Below are 23,613 nucleotides of genomic sequence, written 5' to 3'. Positions count from 1 at the left end.
AAGATTTCTAAAAGAAGTTCTGATATCATAAAAAGTCTTTAGTTTCTATTGGATTTATGTACATAATGATTATAATATTTATATAAAATGACTGTAATATTAAGAACAAAACATTATATATAAAAGCCCAACATTTTACTTTTTTAATCATGTATTAGTGCAGTTGAATCATTCTATGATTCAACTGCATTGAATATTGCAGCTTATGACGATTTTACAAACTAAACTGGAAATAAATGTCAGTCTTTGCAAGAAGTTCCAATATTTATTATTGCTTTACATTATTGTATTAAATCTTCAAAAGTAAATGAAAAGATTTAAATCAGTTGAGATAAACACAATTTTTGACATGTAGGCAGTTGGTTTTTCTGCTGTTTGACTTGATGCCATCTATTCTTTTTTTGTTGTAAATAAGCTGTAATAGTTAAATCATAAAAGGGGGAACATAACAGGCTTCCCATATCATACTAAAGGTGGGCTCAATGTATTTTCAGTAACCAGAAGTTTTTAAAAATAAGATGTTTTTCCAATTTTAAACTAATTATTATTTTACAAATTATTCCAACGATGACTTAATTGGATAATAAAATTGGCACGTTCAGCTGCTTTTTTATTTAACCACTTGAGCCTGTTTATACAATAATAGAAAAACAGTAAAAAATAAAATAAAATAAACAATTCTATTTCCTTTTTTAACCCTTGTGCGTGCGAGGACTTAGGCAAACATGGAGGACTGTGGCAAATGACACAAGTTTTACGGGTGTGGGGTCAGTTGGATCCCATTTGTAAACACAAGGGTTAAATAAACATTTTAATGCCTACAATGCAGCATTACTTTAACGCGTGCTTGAACATTTGTAAAGGATGCATCTGGAGATCTCACTGGTTCTTGTGTTTTATGTTATTCCATCTCCATAAGATAAAAGCAAATAAGGAATTCATACTTGAACTGTTAAAGCCAAAAGTTGTGACTTATTCCTGTAGGAGCTTACAGTTTTTTCAGATGCATTTATGTCTCAATAGTAACATATGGTTAATAACTGATGTATTGACAGAACTAATGCAACTCAGATGTAGTTGGGCAGATGTATGGAGTTACAAAGGCTTCCAGCTCTGAACAAGGTACCAAAAACACCAAATAGCAAAAACAAAAAGCTGCAATCTGGAAACACAGGGCTACATACGTTTCCTGTGCAAAGCTGCATGTCAGTTTCTTCACATTACAAAATTGCATGAGATTGTTTTTGGGCAAATTTGACCCAGAAACATAACATCGTCACTTCTGCATATTCCTGTCAGTCCCACTCATTTTAAAAGATGTTTAAAAGAGCAGAAGTTCCCCAAATTCATCCTCTTCACGTAGCTCCATACTTCCACTGAATTTTAAGCTCCCAAGGGCAAACAAGTGAGGTAATGAAGCGCGACAACGATGGCTCAGCTTCCCTCGACTCCCAACATCCCCGGAGCCTCACATTTAGCCAGCTAACTGCAAATGGAAAGTGGGCTAACTGCAAATTGAATGTCGCCTGGCAGAGGCGGCCGACGTGAGAGACCGAAGCAGGTACTTCCAAGAAAGAGGAAAAAAAAGGAAAAAAAAAAAAAAAGATGACGGGGCAGCGTGTTTTTCTGAAGTCCATGATGTCTTTGGAGGTTTATGTGTCTGACGTATTCAGATTTTCACTAATAAGGATCAGAAGAGTTTTGGATTCTCTCTACCAAGCAAAAAACAATTCAAAACTCACCTATAAAAACATGTTAGCTCACTGGCAGACAATAAAACAAAAAGCTAAAGCATCTTTTGCTGGGATGTTTCAAACCATTTGGAATTCAGGGAATGTTTTTGGCTACAGAATACCTAAATCAACAGAAAAAGCAATAAAAACAAACAAAAAGTTGTGTTTCTACCCATATTGCAACTTTTGTTTTTTAACTTTCCATTCATAGTGAATGAGTTTACACCAAATCCTACAACAGTTACCACAACCAGTATAATGGAAATTTATGGAATACGTCATAAGCCTTGTTAGTTAGTATTGTTTATTTTTTATTTATCAATTTTATTTCTCTTCTACATTTTTAAACATATTTTAAAGAATAAAACAAACCAAATGATAAAAAATGGTTTTAAGGGTGTGCTGTGGTGGTGCAGGGGTTAAACACAACCCACATAGGGATGCAGGTTCGATTCCTGGCCTGGTGACCTTTGCCATGTCTTCTCCCTTTTCTCATTACCCACTTTCCTGTCAATTAACTATCAAATAAAGGCCACTAGAGCCAAAAAAATCTTTAAAAAATAGGTTTTAAAATGGAAACGATGCTTAAAAATAAAAAAACAAGAAAAGGAAAAACAATTTAGTATAACTTGAGATTTAAAGGATGAATTATTAACTATGCCTGCAGAATTAAATCATGACTTATCAATTTAAATAGAACATTTAATAGACCATTAACTGGCCAAATGGTCTTTATGATTTATGTAACCTCTTCATGTAGTAGAATACTTACACAAGCATTTTTTCTTAATTTTTGACAGACTTAGCACTTTTTACTATAAAAATTATATGCACTGTTGGACATGAAGACCAGTAAAAAACAAAAAACAAAAAACAAAACAAAAACTGTGACCTTTTATTTTTCTTATCAATTACATAAAAATGGGATTTAGCAATATAAAAATAATAATAATAATAATAATAATAATAATAATAATAATAATAATAATAATAATAATAAAAACATATCGTCCCTCCATTAACTTTCAATATTGCTTCATTAATGTGCAACACAGTAACACTGAGGACAAGTCTAATATTTTGAAGGCAGACAATCAGCATCTTAAGGATTGTATTATAAATGCCCTCTTGTTTCTGTCAACAACCTTCCAACAAGCAGTATGAAAAACACAGGCACTGAATCTCCGGTTTAACAACCAGCATATTTAAACCTCGTGATGGTATAAAAGAAAAGCAAAAGCATCGGTGATACACAGAGGAAGCAGCAGGAGACGAGTAATCCTCAGCCTACAGTGTGACAGCACTCTGAAAGAGACCACTGATCTGGATTAATTCTGGATTCGCAGTGTCAAGTTTACAGCTGCGCAGATAAACACCATCTCCACCTTTTCTCTGCTGGTTTTGATGTGCCATAATCCTCCTATCCTCTCAGGAGGCATCCCATAAAACCCACTCCTTGGTTTCATTTTGCCAGCCTAAGGAAAAATTACTTTACTGCTGACTGATAAGATACTGAAATTTCTATAGCAATTAAAAAAGAACTGGATGACAAAAGTAGATTAGGAAACGATCCAACCCACAATCCCAGGACAGATAGTTAAAGGACATCTTTTATATTTTTTCCACACTGTAAGACCAAATGAAACCTAAGCTCATACAACACCTAAAATACACAGTGGAGCCAAAAACTATTCATAGTCCTGGCACAATTAGGTTTAAATCATTTTACCAACATGTAACTTTTTTAATCAGAGTTTGAGCAGCAGCCCAGCCAGGACACAAACAATCATGGTCTAACCAGAGACTTAAAATTAGTTTATGACAAAACTCAATTATTTAACTTTTTTACTTTGGAAAAATACATTTCAATAAGTTTAATATAATTTCCTTGTGTCATTTTAGTTTACCTAGCTAGTGAGGGGCGCTAAAGTTAAGGGAGACTCGATGTGATGTTGTGAGCACTGTTGACAACCAAAGCTAGCTATGTCATATTCGGAAATTTCACTAAATTTTAATTGTGAACGGGGTGCTGTGGAGGTGCAGAGGTTAAGCACAACCCACACATGGAGGCCTCAGTCCTTGATGCAGCTGTCGCAGGTTCGAACCCCGGCCTAGTGATCCCCTTCTCTCATTACCCACTTTCTTGTCAATTCACTATCAAGTAAAGGCCACTAGAGCCAATAGAAAAAAATAATAAAAAAATTGTAGTTGTGAAAAACATGTGTTCTATATAAAAACATTTATTCATGATGGTGAATGTTCAGCATAGTTTTTTGGAAATTTTTTTTTATTTCTTTGCCTTTGGATATATTCAGACATTATGCAAATGCCACCTTTTTTTTCCGTCTTTTTTTTTGCCCATATCAGAGTTTTTCACAGAACGGGCCTAATTACGATCTTTTCTCCCCCCCAAAAAACTTGATTTGATGGACCTCCATATATGGAACTAATCGTTTTCAAAGTGTCTGCAGTCTGAGCGGTCATGTCACATATATCTGACTTTTATGTCATTGACATGAGACATGTGTCATGATTCTGCACCAGAATCTCAGTAAATCTTGATGTAAACAATTGATTATTCATTACAGATAACTTTCCAAAATTTTGTGCAAAGAACAGATGTCTGCAAAGTAAAAATAAAGGTTGTTGGTTTTAAATGGAATAATGGTGCCACAGAGAGATACACAAATACTATTTGCAACAAAAAATTTGTAATTAAACAATGACTATTTGGCAGGAATAATAATAAAGAAAAAGAGAAGCTGCTGTGTGCTCTCTTCAATGACAGATGAAGAGGTAATATAGAAAAGTAAAGTTTCTCCTAGGAGCCTACAGGAGCTTCTTCTGACATTGTGATGCAATTCAGCTGAAGTTGTGAGAAGCTTAGGGACCACAGCCGAGGGCTTTCACTCAGACACTGAGCTGTTTTTATTTCTGTCTAAGGGAATCTGTCTCCCACTCTGTCCTCCAGTTGAATAAGAATCTCAGGATCCCAACAGACATACCACCTGTGGCCAACACACTCCACTCATTCTGTAGACTGAGGAAACTGATCAGGAAAACCACAGGAAACTGTAGGATTAAAAACTGTAGGAGGATTAAAAACTGTAGGATTAAAAACTGTAGGAGGATTAAAAACTGTAGGATTAAAAATTGCAGTAGTAGTCTAAAGCATTTACAGTAGGGTGTTTGAAAAGGGACATACTATATATAAATAAAAGCGTCAATTTATAAGAATTTCAAATACTTATCTGATATTAAAACCAACGACCACAAAATCAAAATAAGGTAAAATAAGGTATGTTTATTAGCTGTTGAACCCCAATGCTGTAAAACTGTCAGCAACTTAATTTTTCTTTGGGATCAATAAACCATTTTTTAAAATTTGAACTCCAACTGAACTGGGGCAGTAAGTTTCAGTGAGCAACTATGCAGCTTGAAATTTACTAGCTGTCACATTTAGTCGTAACAGACTGAGTAACACTGACCTTAGCTATGAATCTGATTAAATAGATATATGTTTCAATAACCGCTACCTTGACTCTTGGGAAGTGTTTACCCTAAGATTTATAAGCTTATGGTAAACTGGCTATTAAACTGGCTTTAAATAACTTAAACAGTACAATAAATTTGACTTAGAAAAGTTGCCAACAGCAAATTTGACTTTGAGTGTTTGACTTGAGTAGTTAGTAGCTAAAGTAAATGTTAGCTTGACTCATAATAGCTAGTGGAAACGTACATGCACAAATGATCATGTACACCTCACTTCCTTCTGTTATCCATGCAGCTGTGGAGCTGATCGCTCCCAAGGACATGCCTTGATAACAACATCTTATCAGACTTCTGCCGAGAGGCTGAGCAACGTGGTTTCATGGCCCAGTGATGTCACCGCCTTCATCATGTCTTTGTTTTTTCCTTTGTTTTGTCTCAATGTGTCCTAATGTGTCTTTTCCTCTTTTTATTTCATTCCAATTTTAATTTTTAGAAGCTGTGGAGTACTCACTTTTAACCCAGAAAATAGTCACTCTTTAATTTATTTCTTTAGAAACTAGAGGATTCACTAATTAGACCAATATTAGATTATTTTTTAGATTATTATGCAGAGACTTCTATTATTGCAACACAGAAAAGGAATTAGAATGAACTTAGAATCAGAAAAAAAAATATATTCCAGAACCGGAACATTTAGTTTTTATTATTAGAAACAGTGGAATACTCATTATTTTTTATAAATTTAGAGCATACTTAGAAAGTCCAGAGAATACTTACTTATACTTATCTAGCAACCCAGCGGTCCAGAGGATACTTACTTACTTACACTTATTTAGCAACTTACACTTACACTTATTTAGGGATTAGAACTCGGAACCCAGAAAAAAACACCTTAGCAACTACTTTTTAGACTCTTCTTCTTCGAACCCAGTAAAGGAATTAGTCCAGGATACTTACTTATACTTATCTACCAACTCTGAATAGGAGTATCTAGTTTATTTACTTTGGATCAACATCATTAGCTTTTTCTTCTTTTGTTATTTTGTTTGTATTTCATTTTAATTCCCATAAGGCACTTTGTATTGCTGGAAATGTGCTATATAAATAAAATTATCTTTACCTTTACACTTAATTTGGTAAATGATATTACAGTTACTTCAATAGTTTCTACTACCTAATAACTCTGAGCAGGTTGACTACATATCAACCTTACAGTTGAGAGTTTTCTCTCAAACTCGACTTTCTTTAAGCAATTTCTTTTCTAAAACTTTGATAAAACTTAAAATAAATAAAATAACCTTGCACATAACTTTGTAAATCACAAGAGAAGCAAATGACACTGAAAAACCCTCAGCAAATGTGAAAAATAACTGCTTACAGAGCAAGTGACCCTCCAGCTGAGAAATGAAGCTGGGAGCCACTTTTGTTTTGAAGTTGCCACGCTGAGTCGCAGCGGCTTTATAAACACAGACTGAACCACAAACGTTCATCTTTGCCTGACGGGTCTATTCCTTTTAAGGTCACGGCGCTTCCAGCTGTTTAAAGAGGGAATCTGAGGTTCCTAAAAGCTAAAACTACTTTTTTACTAACAGTAACATGGTAAGAAAATACACAGCAAATTTGGAAGTTTTCCATCAACTCCTACAGAGTTAAATTTTACACTTTTAAGGTGTCTATATAGGTCCACACTGGATGGTGTAGAAGTTACACTTTTGAAAGTGTTATTTGTGATAGAGTTGAATCAACATTCATAGTTGAAATCAAATACACTTCAGTGTTAATTTACCCAAAAACGAGTGTATATTGTCAAAAGTTAACACTATGAACGTGTTAATCTAACACAGAATGGTGTAAAGTATATATTAACATAGAAATCTGAGTTTTGAAATACTACTGGCAGGGTGTGCTGTGGTGGCACAGGGGTTAAGCACAACCCACATATGGAGGCTCCAGTTTTCAATGCGACTGTCGTGGGTTCGCTTCCCGGTCTTCCCCTTCTCTCATTACTCACTTTTTTTTGTCAATTTACTGCCAAATAAAAGCCACTAGAGCAATTAAAACCTTTTTTCCCCCAGAAGCTACTGGCCATCAATCTCCAAATTCATTTTAAGACGTTAGATGCTACAGAAACACCAGCACCATTCGCAGAATATAATCTACTTTTTTCATGTTTCAAAACATGAAACAGCACTGACAGCAATATACAACAAAAGTCATATATTCATGGTACTTTGCACTGAAGGTGAAGCTTTGAAAGTTCATTGGAAGCGGCCATGGATGGTCTTGTGATCACTGACGGTGAAGTGTCTTTGGTGCTGCTCTTGTTTTCACCAATATGAAGGAGGAAGACTTCAAGCCTGGAAGAAAAAACAGGAAATATAGCAGAAACATTAGGATAATTAATAAATATTTTAAAAAGTAGTGTGAGCAAAACTAATCAGACTCACCTGTGTGTGTCACCATAGTCATTCAAATTACCCACCTGGTTTACAAGATAAAGCATAAAAAAGTCAGAAATAATTACTAAAGAAATTAGTCAGCTTATAGAAAAAAAATTTGGACAGCATTAAAAGTCGCACCAACTTGTCTGAAGAAATGTGTTGAAGTCATCATAACAGGCTTCAGTCACCACCATGACACACTAACAAAGAAAAAACATTTAGGCAGTTTTTAGATGTGCCACAGGTACAAAATACCAGAGTCAAATGGCTCAATTGCCTCCTCACTGTGTAGATATGTTCTCCAGAGTCCTGCTAATCACCTAATTCAGGTGTGGTGCTGCAGGACAGTGGTCCTCCAGGACTGGAATTTTACACCTGTGGCTTAGATCAAGCCAAATGGTCCAGCACAGCCACTCTTCCATTTGCAGTCTACAGCCAAAAACTTAAAGAAAACGACCCCGCAGCTAAATAATGCCAATTCAAATGGCCCCCAGATTTTCCTGACAGTTTCAATGTTAGGTTAAGATAATAAACAGTCATATATACCGTGATATCCAAACAAATAAACGTACGTTAAGCAAACTGTATATGAATCAATACTCGTGTAAACGGAAACTCCTGATAATAACTGATAATTTTAACATGGATCTTACCTTGTTATAATAAGCTCCACACAAGACGCCATACTGCTGCCTCCACTCCTCAGGCAAACATGTGACGCAGTAGCGGAACAAGACGGCGTCGGCCGGCAGGCGGGGCTCATGACTGGGCCCAAATAATAAAGCTCATGGTAATTTAACTTTACAACATAGACATGCCCGCAACAGCGGAGCTAACAAGTTTCATCACCACAGAGAGCGACTATGTCATTTTGAAGTCCATCTGACATGAAAGTACAACAAACCAAGAGAAGAACAGAAACATCAGGCTGCTGGTCACTAATGATGAAACAACACAAATTCAAAACATGTTAACGTTCCGTAGCTCTAGCTAGTTTGCCATTTGCTGCCAAGTGACTGATGATGACGTTGGTGACAACCTTTACCCAGAATGCACCTGGAGAAAATAAGGACGATTAATTTGTAGTTTTGTGTGTCATAAAGTCAAATATAAGAGTGAAAATAAAGCCTGTCAAGTGGCACAACATTTTATTCAATATTTTACACCCACTATGTCACTAAAATCAGTCAGTCTGGTAAAGTTTTTAGTAACCATGAGTCAACAATGGGGCACCCTACTATATAAGCTATCTAAATCAACACCACTGAGTGTTGAGTTAGCAATCAACACTGGACTGTACTAACCCTCTGGAACTCTTGGAGAATCTAACACTCTTGTTGTTGAATTACAAGTGTTGGATGGATGCCGTATTTTTAACGTACAACACTTTCACTGGAAATCTGACACTTCTGAATTTGCTGTGTAAATACAGACACTACCATCTTTAATAAGGTCAAAACACTGACCTACTTGTTAAACATTAATGTTTATATCTGCCACTCCGGCTTCCTTCCACTGTCCAAAAACATGACTGTCAGGTTAATTGGAACGTTAGCTGGAGATAGGCACCAGCCTATCTCCCCACCTCCCCACCCCACTAGGGACAGGGGTGTTAGAAAATGGATGGATGGAAGATATCTGCCAAGGGAGTGAGTTATTTTCAGTTGTAAATTACCCTTTTTTTTTTTTTTTTTACAACTTTCAGTTGTAAAAAGCATGTCAAACAGATGTTTAAAGCATTTTAAATCTGCAAATAAGGAATTAAAGGTCCAGAAGTAATCATAACTATGATGTAAATATTGTTCTCTTCTTACACTTTTACATGTTGTAAATGGCAGAATAATTCAATTAAAATTGTGATGACAATTAAGAATGCCTGCCAAAAGAATTGAAGCACACTTTTTACTGTGTGCATCTCTTCTGCATCCAGACGGGATGATTTTTAGTGCACTCTGTTCCACTAAAAATACAATAGAAATATACATCAAATGCTAAGCTCCACTAAAATTAATGAACTATAGCTTTGAATAGAAATACATTATAAAATTACCCAGAATGCCCTGCACTATGGACCACTTCCTGCTCTTATAGCAGTTTCTGATCTGTTTGGCATTAACATATGCATTCAAAACGTGCCGGAGTTCACTTCAACCAAACCGAGACCTAGGTTTATAGGCAGACCAGAGTTTGCTTTTTTTGGTTTGCACATTCACACCGCCACAAACAAACTAGAGTTTGATTTTAGAAAGTAGCCATACTTTGATTTAATATTTAAAAATTCAGAGTCAAATTCATTCCCTCCAGTTAGCTTTGTTAAATTGCTTTCAAACATATTTTAATTTGGATGTAAACCTTGTTTTGTGTTTAACTTCTTTCCGCTTTGCCATTCTTCAAGTTCATTGTGTGTCTTGTCTGTGTTAATTTGGTTTATGAAGCATCATAAACCAAACGGTTTGGCGTTGCAGTGGAAAAAATGGAAATACAAAGATCATTTAGTTTGCATCTTTGTTACACTCCGTCATGCACTTTCAGAGCATGACGTCTCTGAAAGTGTAAGATATTAAACAGACCATTTTCAAAAAGTTGTTTGATTGGAGAAAATGTATTTTCCATGACTGGCACTTCCTCCCCCAGCAGCAAAATAAACATGCAAACAGGAGAGAAAATGAGGTCTGTTCAGAGGGCAACCGCATGCAAGGGGACCTGCTTCCGTCTGCCTCAACAACAAAATGCTGCCGTGCCGAATTATCACAGCCAATTTACTGCCTGCACCGTTATCATACATCCAACATAACTTTAAAAGAAGTGAGATACAACAGATTTTTTCCCCTTGAGCAGTGAAATGGAAAGTTATTCAGACACTGATGCAAAAATGATGACTCCATCAAGGGAGTTTTCATAAAGATGAAAATGAACTGAACCTCACATTCATGTAGGTTCTGATGCTGAAGGAGGCAAACTCAGCATAAAGCAACAAAAAGCCAAGATCCAGACTTTCTGCTGGCATGGAAACGACGACACAAGCATGGATTTGGTTTAAACTCTGGCTTCAGCAGGAAGCACAATGATACCTCCAGAAGGGATTCATTAAAACCAAACATCAGTATTTGCTGAGCACAATAGATGGAATAATTTTATTTACTTCCCTGCAGCTAAAGGTTTAAATGTTTGGTCTCTGCCTCAAGATCAAGTATTCCTGCATTAAAACTAGTGGCGTGCCACCGACCATAATCTGACCATTTCCATGAAAAATCTTATGATCGGTGATCGCCAGTCACTGGCTCTTGTTGCCAATCACAAAAAAACGATCACCTGCATCTTATACTTTACAACCTGCAGAAGCCAGTGTGCACCGTATCTACCCCTTTACTGCACACTGCATGTGGTCGTGGCAGTAAAGCTATGTCATGTGGAACTGTAACTGAGAGTGAATGGGGAAGTTTGCGTATTGCGATGAAAGAATACCTCGGGGGTGAAGCACATGAAAATGTATCAACGCAACACATTTAATGACAATAAAAAAAGAAGCACTTGATATAATATTGGCCTATGGAGGCTCACTGCAGGAAAAAAAAACATTCAGAGTGGTCAGACAGCAGGTAAAGCAAAGCACAACTACCAACACTCATCTGGATGGAACTATGTGCTACTGACACCAAATATTTCACAGATGTAGCGGAATGGGAGCTCCAGCAGACTGGGTCCTCTCACATCCTCCAATGCTGGAGCATGCAACTTAAAAAAAGTTTTAACATGTATATTAAAACTTTCACTGTCCTAACATGAGATAATCTGTGAATAAAAAAGAAAAGAAAAGCTCCTTTGCCTCCTCCCTGTGTTTTGTGTTAAACCACTCAGTGAGAAACAACCAATAAGAACCAGGACAAAACAGCCAGCCATGCTCACATGCACATAGGATTGTTTTTTGTCTACATTAGGTACATTTTTGGGTCCAATTTGCAAGATCACGTAGTAGCATTTATATCTAGAGAGAAAAATTAACAGCCAATCCATGTGTTCTGTATTGGTGATCAGCAGTGATGGCCCTCATGGGTGATCGGTATCAGAACCTGATCAGAGCATCCCTATTTAAAACAAAGTTTAAAGGCATAATTGCAAGAATAAAAATCATAATTATGAGAATAAAAGCCGACTACAAGACTACAAGTATTAAAGTCAATCTTGAGTTTTTGTCAATTACAAATTTGAAAGTTGTAATTACGAGAATAAGTTATAAATTTGACTTAAAGTCATGATGACTTGTTTCAAAGTGTATTACAAGTTTTAAAGTTAGAATTACAAGCTTTAAAGTCATAATTGTGAATCTTAAAAGTCGTAATTACAAGAATATAAGTTGAGATTTATAAAGTCTGTGAGACAACACACAAAGACTAAACTTGAATATTTTACAGCATTTGTGTTCTCAGATGCAGATTACACTGGACAGCTGAAGTCAGTTCTTCCGTTAATGAAATATTTCCATTGAGATTGGCAGATTTTATCAGTGTATATGAATGAGAATGCTGTGAGTAAACACAAAGAGCTGCTGTTGTGTAATTTAAATAAACAAGAAAATATGAATTGCAGAGGAGTTAAAACTGGGAGATTATGGAAACAAAATGTTTGTTATATTCAACCAGTGAGAACAGTTTTGAACTCTTCCACCAAAACTCCAATGTTGTTCAGGGTCACAGAGCTGAGATTAAACAAAATTAGAGAAGCAGATGGGAAAAGGGGACATCATGCAACATCAATTGAACATCACTGGAGGACTGTAGGAGTTCAGCACAGCAATCTCTCAGAGGCAGAAGTGGCATGGATCACTTCTGCCTCTGAGAGAAGTGATCCATGCTCTTCACATCCAGAGAGTGTGAAGAGCATCAGTTTCAGTTTCTTATCAGGTTGGACCTGACAAGATCCAAAGACCCAAGGTTTGACTGTCCTGATCATGAAGCACAAAGGCTGTATAATATTAAGAAAACAGATAAGACCTTATGAATGTATTATGTTTTATCTTTTTCCCAAATTCCACTTTGTCCATTCTAACAATATTTATTAAAATATTGTAAATTCTTCAAAATTTAAACCAATCAGAAAGTTTACTTTATAAAAGTGCTAAGAATAATCTTTGTGTTCGAGCTTCCTTGGTTCACAAATACATATCTACAAATCGTAACCAATTGTCAATAGCTGCTTTTAAACTCAGCCAGTTAAACTCCACTATCTGTCCCATGGTCAGACATCACAAAATCTGCAATGGAACAGTTAGTGGGTTTGATGTGCCCAACAGGAACATGGGCAAATCAGACTCTACTTAAAGATGCAGAATGTCATTTTTAGAAACAATATGTGTTTTTTTTTTTTTTACATATTTGTTAAAGTGGTCACTATGTTATGACTGCTCCAGGCTCTGATTGGTTGTTTTTGATCGGGATTGGTTCATTTCTTCAAACTGCGATAGCAGGGAGGAGGAGAAGGAGATTAAACTTTGCCTTGTCATGACACGGTGACAGTTTAGTAAATATGTAAAAAACATTTATATATATATATATGTTACATACTGCAGCCCTAACATTGCCTTCAGACAAATTATTTCCTGAGTGAATTTTAAAAATCGAGGATCTTGAATCTTGTTACAGACAAAACAAATGAATACTACTCATCTTTACAGCAGATTTTAACTACACATCTATAGCCTCTTGTCTAACAAATAATATATATACTTTGAAATTATGCTTTCACATTTCAATCCAAGAAGCATGGACGGAACCAACGTTGGTGCATTTGACCAGGTTAGTAAACTGCTGACTGGGTCACAGTGAAACACAATGAAAGGCACCTTCAGCATACTGGATCAGCTTTGAAAAGGAAGCGGAGCGAAAGGAGGAAAAATATATACTTTCTGCTGAAGCCAGGGTCCCATATTCCACACCCTTTATTGAATTGCTTTTATTATGTTGGAGGAAATGTGTTTTAGCTGCTTCCAAAGAGAACAGAGGAGGAGGCCACCTGAGATTCACAAAAAAGACACAAAATGGCTGCTTTTCTCATCTCCTCAAAGGAGATTTTCATAAAGGAAAAAGGTGGCAGAAAACCAGGACAGCAGCAGAAAACTTTCACTGTTCTCTTGTAGCAAAGTCTAATAGTTAAGGAAATTAAATCTCAGATTTCCAGAGTAAACCACTTTTGTTACTTAAGTGCTGACAACATCCTTTGGCTGTTTATTTTTCTCTGGAAACAGTCTGTCCAGTGACTACCATTAAATATTTATTAATAATGTCGTAAGACACAAGCATCTATATGCTGTTAGAGCAAAAGCTCAAAAATGATTTTCTTAGTCCAAAAAGGGAGTTTAAAAATGATATGCTTGAACCACAATTCAGGGTGAAAACTGATTTATTAATGTTTTATATTTTAAAGAATTTTAGTAGTTTCTTTTTAGAATTTTTTTAATAAATTGACGATGATGCAGACATGACGCATATTTGAGTTTGGGATCTTTGAAGATCCTCCAACTTACTAAGTTTAAAAGATGATTTTTGAAAAACATTCCAGTGCAGGGATGTCCAAACTTTTTGTCACATGGGCCAAGATTGTCACTTGAAGGCTAAAAATGTTTTTTATTTTTAATAACTTATATTGATGGTTTTTGGTTGTTGTTTTTTTCCTTTTTGAACAACTTGATATTGTAATAATTTAAACAAATGAAGTAGTCATATTGTTTTGTTGAAAAGAGCTGTTAATCTCAAGGGTTTTTGCAGGTTTGCCTCATCAAAAGATATATTTGTCAGGTGTTCTTTGACAGAATAGCAAACATTTAATCAATTCAGAGCAAGAAAAGCAGGATTTAGGTCACTCTGTTTGGAACAATTGCTATAGAGTCAAAAACCAAGCTTGGACCAGTTATCAAAGCTTACATAGTAGATATGAATCAGTTGAACAGTTTTTTATTTTTAATATAGCAGCATAATAGTTGAAAAATACTCAATATGTAAGAAGGTTTAAGGGTGGATTTCCACTTAATTATTCAACTTTCACACCCAGACATTAAAAAAAAATGTTTTCTAGTATTTTCCTTCCCATCTTAAGTAATTCTTCAAAGAAACAAGCAGCCTTGATAAAATAAATCATTAGGGTCACGATGTGATCAGTGGCGATCTGAACAGCCACTCTGCAAAGCAAAGCGGTTTAACTGACCTGCAGCAGCATCAGAGCCATATTCCTCTGTTTCTCATTCAGAACAAAATAAAATGACCTTTCGTTCTCATCTTCTGCTACCTGAAGACAGGATGTTTCTTGTGTTGCACAAGATATCTGGGTCCAAAACCTTAAAATATTCATGATCTAAGAAAGAAATGTGCAGATTTGGAAATAAAATCACATTTTTAAATATTCTCTCTCTCAATGTTTGGGTGCAGAAACCTGGAATCAGAATCTATTTTTAAAGTAGCAGGATTTTATTTTATTTTTTCCACTTCACATCTGTTGATCTTTTTCCTCCCCATTTTAAATCATAGTGCAGCCTGGATGTGGAAAGAAAAAAACAAAAGGAAAAAAAAATAAAACTCACGCACACAGAAATCCCCTGAGTACAACGCATAAATGTTGTGAGAGGAATGACAAACAGAGAGCAGAGCAGGGAACAGCAGATTCAGCAAGCTGGGATAAAAGGAGAAAAGAAAACACTAAAGTGAGAAGATAGGAAAGGAGAAAAAAAGACAGTAAAGAGGAAAGGAGGGACAGCATGTGGTCGAAGCAATCAGGATGAGGTAATACTGCTGATGAAATCCAGACAACGATGAAGACAGACCTCCAGCCAATGAGCTGGAGCCAAGGGGAAATCTTTTGCAATGTAGAGTATAAGCAGCAAAAGGAAAGAGCAAATGCTCATTTTCATCCTCTACACTGGAAAAAGTGTAGCACAGAGTTGTTCATTCAAGCTAATAACTACCATTGAATACAATGTAAAATAATGGACTTGGTTGTGAAAGTCTATTTTTTTGCATTCTGAGGTGTCAATTTTGATTCAGACTGAATTAATAACACTTCTGAAGGGAAGAAAGCAAATATTTTGGTTCCTCTCAAAACATGCTGAAAGGAAATGATGTCATATTTTCAATCTGAGTCACGTGAGAAGAAGTTGGGGAGAAGTGCTTGGAGAGCTTCGTCGGTTTCGGCATGGGGAAGAAGGAATGATTAACGTCCGAGCACGTCGTCAAAGAATAAACCTGCGGTAAGTACTAAACTAAGCTGATGTAAACGTGTCTTAACAAGCCTACAATTGTATTAATGCAAAAGACTGAGTTAATGTCACCTGGTTAGCAAGCTGAAAGTCCCGCCTAAATGTGGGTATCCCAGTAAACGCTTTCTTTTTCGCTGGGTTAAATGTGGTGTAATTTCTGAACTTACACGTATTTCACGAGAAATATAACTATGTGTACATTGTTCGGTTGTAGCTGGAATTAATCAAGGTAGGCATAATTCGTTACCAATCAATAGCTTCCACCACGGTTAGCTCGGCTACACGGTGAACTTGACTAGCTTAACCCATGTAAAGCCATGTTAGCAATTAGTTAGTCTAGTGTGTTTATACCACTATGATTGTAAAGTCCCAGTTTGTTAATGGTAGCGAGGCCCGTTGAAAATGAATGGTGTTTTGTGCATGCATTATACTTGTATGGTCGGTGATGTTTCCCAGTGTTCGCCATGCTGGTTTGTCCAACTGTTAAAACGGTTTCACAGGAAATGCTCTCGGTAAGCGAATCTCCTTGTTAAGCCTTAAACTTTTTGTTCGGCTCTACAACTGGTTTTCATGCATTTTGTTCACGACACTGCCCCATTTACTGTAGGTTAAGAACTTCATTTTCCGAATGCATTGTGTTTTCAGAGATATGTCATGGCATGCTGGCAGGTATCTTATGAAGTGTGATTTCAAACAAATACATAGACTAACCTTGAGGGGCTGACATACTGTGACAATGGACTAACGAACAGGGGCACTTGTACTGATAGAAAAGGGGTGCATACGCATTGTTTTATATTAGATTAACTTAAAGGGGCACTGACGCACCTTACTTATTACAACTCAAAGCTTTCATCTCATCTGTATGTTGACACAAGGTGGTTGTGAATGTGAATTAATAATTTCTCTTTCCTTCTGTCTTTCGTTTTATTCTCCTGCCACCCAGGTTTTGACTCCAGCTTCCTGAACGTCACTGACTGTCAGGGCATCTACATCAACAACTCGAGGTCCAACTTTGCAATATGGCGACTCCCGTCCGACTCCTCATCTTGTTGGGTGACGAAAGCGCTGAGAGGATGAAATTATCAAGGGTGCCGTTTTGATTGTCCCTAAAGGGTGCTGATGCAGATTTCCGAAGGGAGTGAATCCTCAAAGCTCTCATCATCTACCTGGGAGAACGTGTTGAGGACCTTCTAAAGGAATACATGGTATGTCCAGATATTTTCTGTCACAATGATGATTCAACTTTATTCATCACGGGAGACCACCTATGCCATTATACAGTATATAGTGATTAATGAGGTGTGCCAGACTGCAGTTGTTCAGTTGCATATTTCGTATATTTTGCCTCAGGTCTCCCAGAAAGATCAAGCCGAGCTGGAGAGGACCATCATGGCAGTCTTTGTCTTCAGAGAGAATTCAAGCCTTCTACAGCAGCCCCAAGACGTTGGGATTGTCATTGATGGTGTGGAAGTCCTCAATGAGTTGCCTTCTCTTGCAGCTGGAGTGGCAATGCTCTTTGGACTTTGCTATGCTCTTAGCATGGAGTATCCACAGGGTTTCAGGTTCACCTTTGAGGCCCTTCAGAAGATCCTGATGGAGCTTGGTTCCAACAAGATGACTTCCAAGATTCGCAAACTCAGTGGTGAACTCAAAACTGCACAGTAGTGTATATTTGTGTGTGCTTAATGTGTGCATGTAGTTGCCACTGGCATCTATTTAAGAGGTAGACCACCTCACAGCACTTTGTTATACAGGCTCACGGGGTCACTTTCATGGAGTGCTTTTGTTGGAATTTTAGTTCTTTGATGATGTTTACAGATGCAACATTCCTTCAAGTTCAGATGTGTTTGAACAGTACAACAACAGTGAATGCTTTCTGTCCATTTAATTTAGCTTGATAGGCCATATTGTCTTTATTTCATTTCTCTGATGTAGAGCAACAATGACATGTTTATATTTGTTTGTCTGAAAATGCAACTTTTTTTGTCCTTTTTTACTTGAGGAATAAATGGCTTAGAAAAAAACTGTTGCTGGAGTGTGTTAAGTGTGATGTGAGGGATGCAAATTGTTTATGAAACCAAGTTTATGAAATATTTAAAAAAAGAATTTCATGGTGCCAATGAATTAATTAATGCACTATATATATTTGATGGGTTCAATTTAAATATATTAGTTTGGTTCCAAAACTAAAATTTAAATAATTTAACTTGGATAAAGGTGAAGAATTAATATTGGGTCAAGTAAAGTAATATGATTTGAGTCAATATTAAATAGTCATGTTGTACCAAACCACTTTATTTAGATTCTGTGAAGTCAAATATATTAGATGCAACAAATGGACATCAATTTTTTTAATTTAAGCTGGGCCACACTTTTTCCAGTGTACTTGTTACATACTGTCAGCATTCTTTTGAAAAAATTAAATCAATAAGATGTTGTATTTACGTCAAACCTTAACAGTCCACAGGATGTGTTCTGAAATTTCCATAATCAAGGAAAAAAACTCGTCAATAGCTAATTTTCATCAACTAACATACATAAATAAACTGAAATGATGGAGACTCTTGATCACAGTACAGTGGGGAGAGACATCCCATTGTGTTGGTGATGTCAGACACTGGCTCCAATATCAGGCTGCAGCAAAACCAACGTCATGTTCTGAGCAGCCAAACGGCTGCAGGTTTCACCAGCTCAAATTCAACAAATTCAAGACTTTTACAGATCATTATGAATGAAATGTAACACCTGAATCATAACAAATATACAAAAGAAAATCATACACACACAGACAGAGAATCTGAGGCAAGATCTGAAAACAATCATTCACAAACAATCTCCTTTTAATCTGAGCTGTTTTCCAAAGAAGAATGGGAAAAAATTTCAGTCACTAGTTGTGGAAAGCTAGTAGAGACAAACACTAAAACACATGCAGGTGGAATTACAGCAAAAGGTGGTTTCACAGACTGTTGGCTCTGGGGAAGCTGAATACTTTTGCACACCACACGTTTCACTTTTTTGTCAAAACGTTTTGGACCATGTATAATTTTCTTTCCACTTCACAACTGCATAACTCTTTGTGTTAGTCTTTTATATGAAATTCCAATGAAATATATTTATGTTTGTGGTTGCATTGTGACAAAATATAAGACCTTTTGTAAGTTTTTATAGATGGGATGTTTGTTAAAAGTGGTTTATTAAAAACATTTTGTTTAGTCACCAAACAAAAAAAAATGTTCAAGAGCGTCTTGAATAGCACACTACTATTCAACAAAAAGGTAACCAGACGTCACCTGAGGAGGAAATGATCTTTATTGTTCTGGCATGTTGTACCTCAACAGCATCCACAGCAGAGTATTTGATTCTTATTTGTCCATCTCAAGCCAAACAAAGTGTGACACCAAGAGGTTCAGCTGTGGGTCAGTGAAAGAAACCTCTTTCTTAGGGAGGCTACAAAGACTGAACTCCTGGGAGAGTAAAGGCTCCTTGTTTTCTTCCGTCACGTTTGGTTCATTCCCTCACACTGTAGAGAACACAAACTAAACCCTTCACTACATTCTGATTATTCCTCTATACAGCAGATTCATTTACACTCCACTTTATTGTTTAGAAATTCTATATTTTTACCAGATAAGAGTAGGGGTGTTTTCATGCCAGGGGGACCACAATTGCATTTACCCAGAATGCACTGCACTATGGTTTGCTTCCTACTTTTAGAGCAGTCTCTGGCCCGCTTGGCATTCACATTTGCATTTCAACTACACCAGAGTTCACTTCAACTGAACAGAGACCAAGGTCAGTAGAAGGACCAGAGTTCTCTTCCTTCCGACTGCCTAGGGCAGCTGTGGCTACTATCCCGTTGCTTAAAAGTGACTCTTTAAGGAGAAAACTTTACAAAGAAATCAGCATCAGTAAGTCCAGAATGAAAATCTCCTTGTGGACATTTCCAGCCTGCTCAGCCTGTAAAGAAATCTTCCTGTCTGGGTTTAATTTCAGCTTTGCACCTGGCAGCCAGTTTCTGCAAACTTTCACTCTGTTCTGATGGTGATCTTTCTCTCAGGCATGAGGAAGAAAAAGTTTACAGAGTTCGTCTGGCACACGGCGTGTTTGGAAGAACACTGCATGCTTGATTCAAATAGAGGGCCATATTTGGATTGTTAGTTATGAAATCATTTTAAAGAACAAATATTAGTAGAGGCTGATGAAGTGAAGCAACTTTAGATGTTTTTGTGGCACAGAAACTCTGAAGGTTGAGGAAAAGTGGCCTAAATACATTCAGGCCTCATCAAGACTGTTTATTTGTTTCAGCATGAATTTGAATTTGCAGATTTGGTTGTTGTCTGTAACAAGGTCACATTAACCAAATATTTTCCACCTTTGAAAGTCCAGACCTCTACCAGACTAATCCGTACACTCAAAGAAAATTCAAAAATAACTTTGCAGATGATACACAGCTCTACATTACAATGTCACCAGGTGAGTCTGAAGCCATCCAAGCATCTAAGAACAAATCAATACGTGGAGGTGCCATAACTTTCTATAGCTGAACAGAAACAAACTGAAGTTATTACTTTTGGAGTCAGCACACAGCTTCAGTTATTACAACTAGAAAAAAATCTGGATGTAGTGATGAACTCAAACATGAACCTTCAGAGACACAAAAGACAGATACAATGCCGGTCCTCTATTACTTGAAGAACATTTCTGGGATTAAAGCTCTATGTCTCAGCAAAATCTACAGAAAAGAATTCATGTGTTTATCTTTAGTCTCATCGATTACTGTCCTCACAGGTCGGCCTAAAAAATTAATTCTCCAGTTGCAACCGATCCAGAATATTGCTGCTCGCATTCTCACTAAAATCAGGAAGACAGAGCACATCAATCCATTTCATAATTGGTTACTATATTGTATTGTTATGATATAAAGCACTTTGAACTGCCTTGTTACTGAAATGTGCTATACAAATAAACTTGACCTCTTTGTCCAGGTTAACCATCAGCCCTGAAGGGGAGCAGCAGAGGAGACATAAGGTTTTCCTTACATTTTCCAAGTCAGTTAGGCAAGTTAACCTTTCAATCTCCTAACAGATATGTGAATTTTTCAGAAAAAAACAAACAAACAAACAAACAAACAAACAAACAAACAAACAATAAAACCAGCCTCAGAAAGGCTCCCTGCAGTTTCCTCACCATAAATTCGAAAAAGCAGCAAGTAGCAAGCTCCGAGTGTTTCCCTCGGAGCTCCATTAAGGCTCACTGTCCAGGAGTAACCTAGAGCTCATGAGACGACCTGAGCTCCCAGATGAGAGCAGCATCTCCAGTGTGCATGGTGTGAAAAACATGCTGAAGTGAAAAAACACTCCATGAAGTGAAAGCCTGCAGACTACCATTCTTCAGGTTACCCGCAGAACCCACATTAAGAGAAAACATTGTGATTCAGTGAGACATGAAACCAAAATCCGTCACAGACACAGCTCAGAGGTTTGTGAGTCTTCTGAAGCCGTTTCACCACAGTTTGATGGACAGCATGAAGCAGCAGCTGACTATAATCATGAAAAACTCTGTAAAAACTCTTTAGTAACAGTCTTTGAACGAGGATTCAAAGATATTTTACTAATTCAATGAAGAAAACAACAACTAAATACCTACATTTGAACCTGAAAGAACTCCTCAAATGACAGCTTAAGCTTCACTTACTGTAAAAAAAAAAAAAAAAAAAAAAATATATATATATATATATATATATATGTATATATATACTAAGCTCCTTTTTCTATCCAATTAATCGGATAATAGAAAAAATAATCAATAGATGAGCCACACACTGCATCAAGTTGAGCAGAAAGCTCTGAGCTTCTCACATATTGATGTTCTGTGAATTTCTACGTTTCTGATTCATTGTTTGCTACAAATAATCAAGCGTTCACTAAAGGAGTGCTGTGCTACTGCATTGTAGGTAATTAAACATAAAATTTTATTGTAAAAAAGGGAATTTAATTAGTTGTTTATTTATATCTTTTAATGCTTCTCTAATAATGTATAAAACGGTTTTAAAATTTTTGAAAAATGAGCCAAATTTTTATCCAATCAATCAATAATCGATTAATCAATAGAATAATCAAAGATTAAGTGGTAGAATAATCAATTACTTAAATAGCACTTAATTGCAGCTCTATTTTTTGAATTGAATAAAAAAGCATCAGTGGTTCAATAAAAATTTGCAGAATATGCAAGTTTTTTATCCGATTAATCATCAATCGGATGTGTGCTAATCATTCAATACCGACACAGAATGAAACAGTTGCTTTAACATGAAAGAAACTTTGTGAAAGTTGTTCAAGTCTTCGTATAAACTGAGATTTTGCAACTCCAGTATCAACCCAACATACATATTTTGATTAAAAGGTCGTAGAAAAAAATAATTTTTCTGAACAACTATTAACATCAAAATTTTCTCAAAAGTTTCTGGAAACACATATGAGACACAAAGAATACATTCTCAGTGGGAATCCTCTTCCTTCATTGCAAAAAAAAAAAAAAAAACTTTCCAGACTCACCCCACAGCCGCCTCTCCCTCACACTCCTCCAGAAACCATCCCAAGCCTTGTTGGTGGAGTCCTTCACATGCTCGCTCAGGGATCTCCTCAGTCGGGTTTTGACAACCGAGGTCTGAGCCATATTCCACATGCTGACGCATCACATGACAACTGCAGGAAAAAACTTTCAACAGTTTCTAATCCATAAGGGAAGCGTGGGGCACAGGGCTGCGCTGGACTTCAGCGCTGGACTTTAGCGCTGAAGCAAACCAGAGGAGGAAGACGAGCAGGCAGAGGGGCTGACACTTGATGCAAAAAGCCTGCAAGCAATTTGTGAAAGAGCACTTTTCCTTCCCTCCCTCCCTCCCTTCCTCCTTACAGCTGCCAACTCGGGAGGTTGCGTGTGGGTGTTCGTCTGATTTTATGAGGACCAGTTTGTGTTTTTTCTCCTGAAGACGGAATGAAAATTAATCTCTATCCACTGTTTTAACACGCGAACATCTGCACACAAATTAAAAGTACATCCAGTGCCACCTTTAGCAGAACTTAACTGAATCTTACAGACATTTCGGGTATCAGTCTTTTACACTCTGTCGCAGTTATCAGACAGGAAGGTGGCTTATGAGAGAGGAGGAAGAGATGCGGCAAAGGTCTTTGGACCAGGACTCGAACCTGCAACAGTTGCATCAAGGTCTAAGGCCTCCATACGAAGGTCGCACTTTACCTCTCCACTGTCGGCATGCCCACACTGCAAGTCTTGATGCTCTATTCCAATTTTTGGCTGAAATCGTATTTTTATTGTTTGGTTGTTCATACTACCAATTGAACCCGACTGCAATCAGACTTCTGTCCGAACGGTTTATGTCCCTATAGTGACCCAAAGAAGAGCAATGCTGATGTCACAAAACAGTGTATTTTTTACGGAAAAATCAGTGGATGAAGCCTTTTATAAATCAATTTTTACGTTTATTCAGCAATGCAGCCAACAGGGTCATCACAGGATCATAAGATGAAAGAAGAAAGAAAAACACAACTAATAGCAATGGCCTTTTGAGGAGCATTGACTGCAACTTCTGTAGAAAGGTCTCTTTGGATGTGTAGGCAGAGACAGGAGTGGAGGGATTCTGATGTGATGCCCTTCAGTGATACAGACTTCTTTCAGAATTTTA

General features: G+C 36.8%; 1 protein-coding gene and 1 long non-coding RNA gene across 3 annotated transcripts in view; one reads left to right on the top strand and one right to left on the bottom strand.

Annotated features, from left to right (window-relative positions):
• LOC103476244 (rho GTPase-activating protein 7) overlaps positions 1–23,271 on the bottom strand; it is a 116,938-nt gene extending 93,667 nt beyond the window's left edge. For both annotated transcript variants that reach the window (XM_008428442.3, XM_008428444.3), the window contains exon 1: positions 22,466–23,271. In XM_008428442.3, the coding sequence (XP_008426664.2) occupies positions 22,466–22,595 (130 nt within the window). In that variant the 5' untranslated portion in view covers positions 22,596–23,271. The remainder of the gene's footprint in view (positions 1–22,465) is intronic.
• On the top strand, positions 15,578–17,951 carry LOC145554915 (uncharacterized). Its single transcript, XR_014090969.1, has 3 exons — positions 15,578–15,899; positions 16,855–17,116; positions 17,262–17,951. It is a non-coding gene; the product is annotated as an uncharacterized LOC145554915 (long non-coding RNA).
• Positions 23,272–23,613: the final 342 nt, after the last annotated feature.

Source organism: Poecilia reticulata, chromosome 14 (assembly GCF_904066995.2).
Source record: "Poecilia reticulata chromosome 14, P_reticulata-male-v2, whole genome shotgun sequence".
NCBI classification, from domain to species: domain Eukaryota; kingdom Metazoa; phylum Chordata; class Actinopteri; order Cyprinodontiformes; family Poeciliidae; genus Poecilia; species Poecilia reticulata.
Note: the sequence above shows the minus strand (reverse complement) of the source record. Positions and strands in the feature narration are given on the sequence as shown.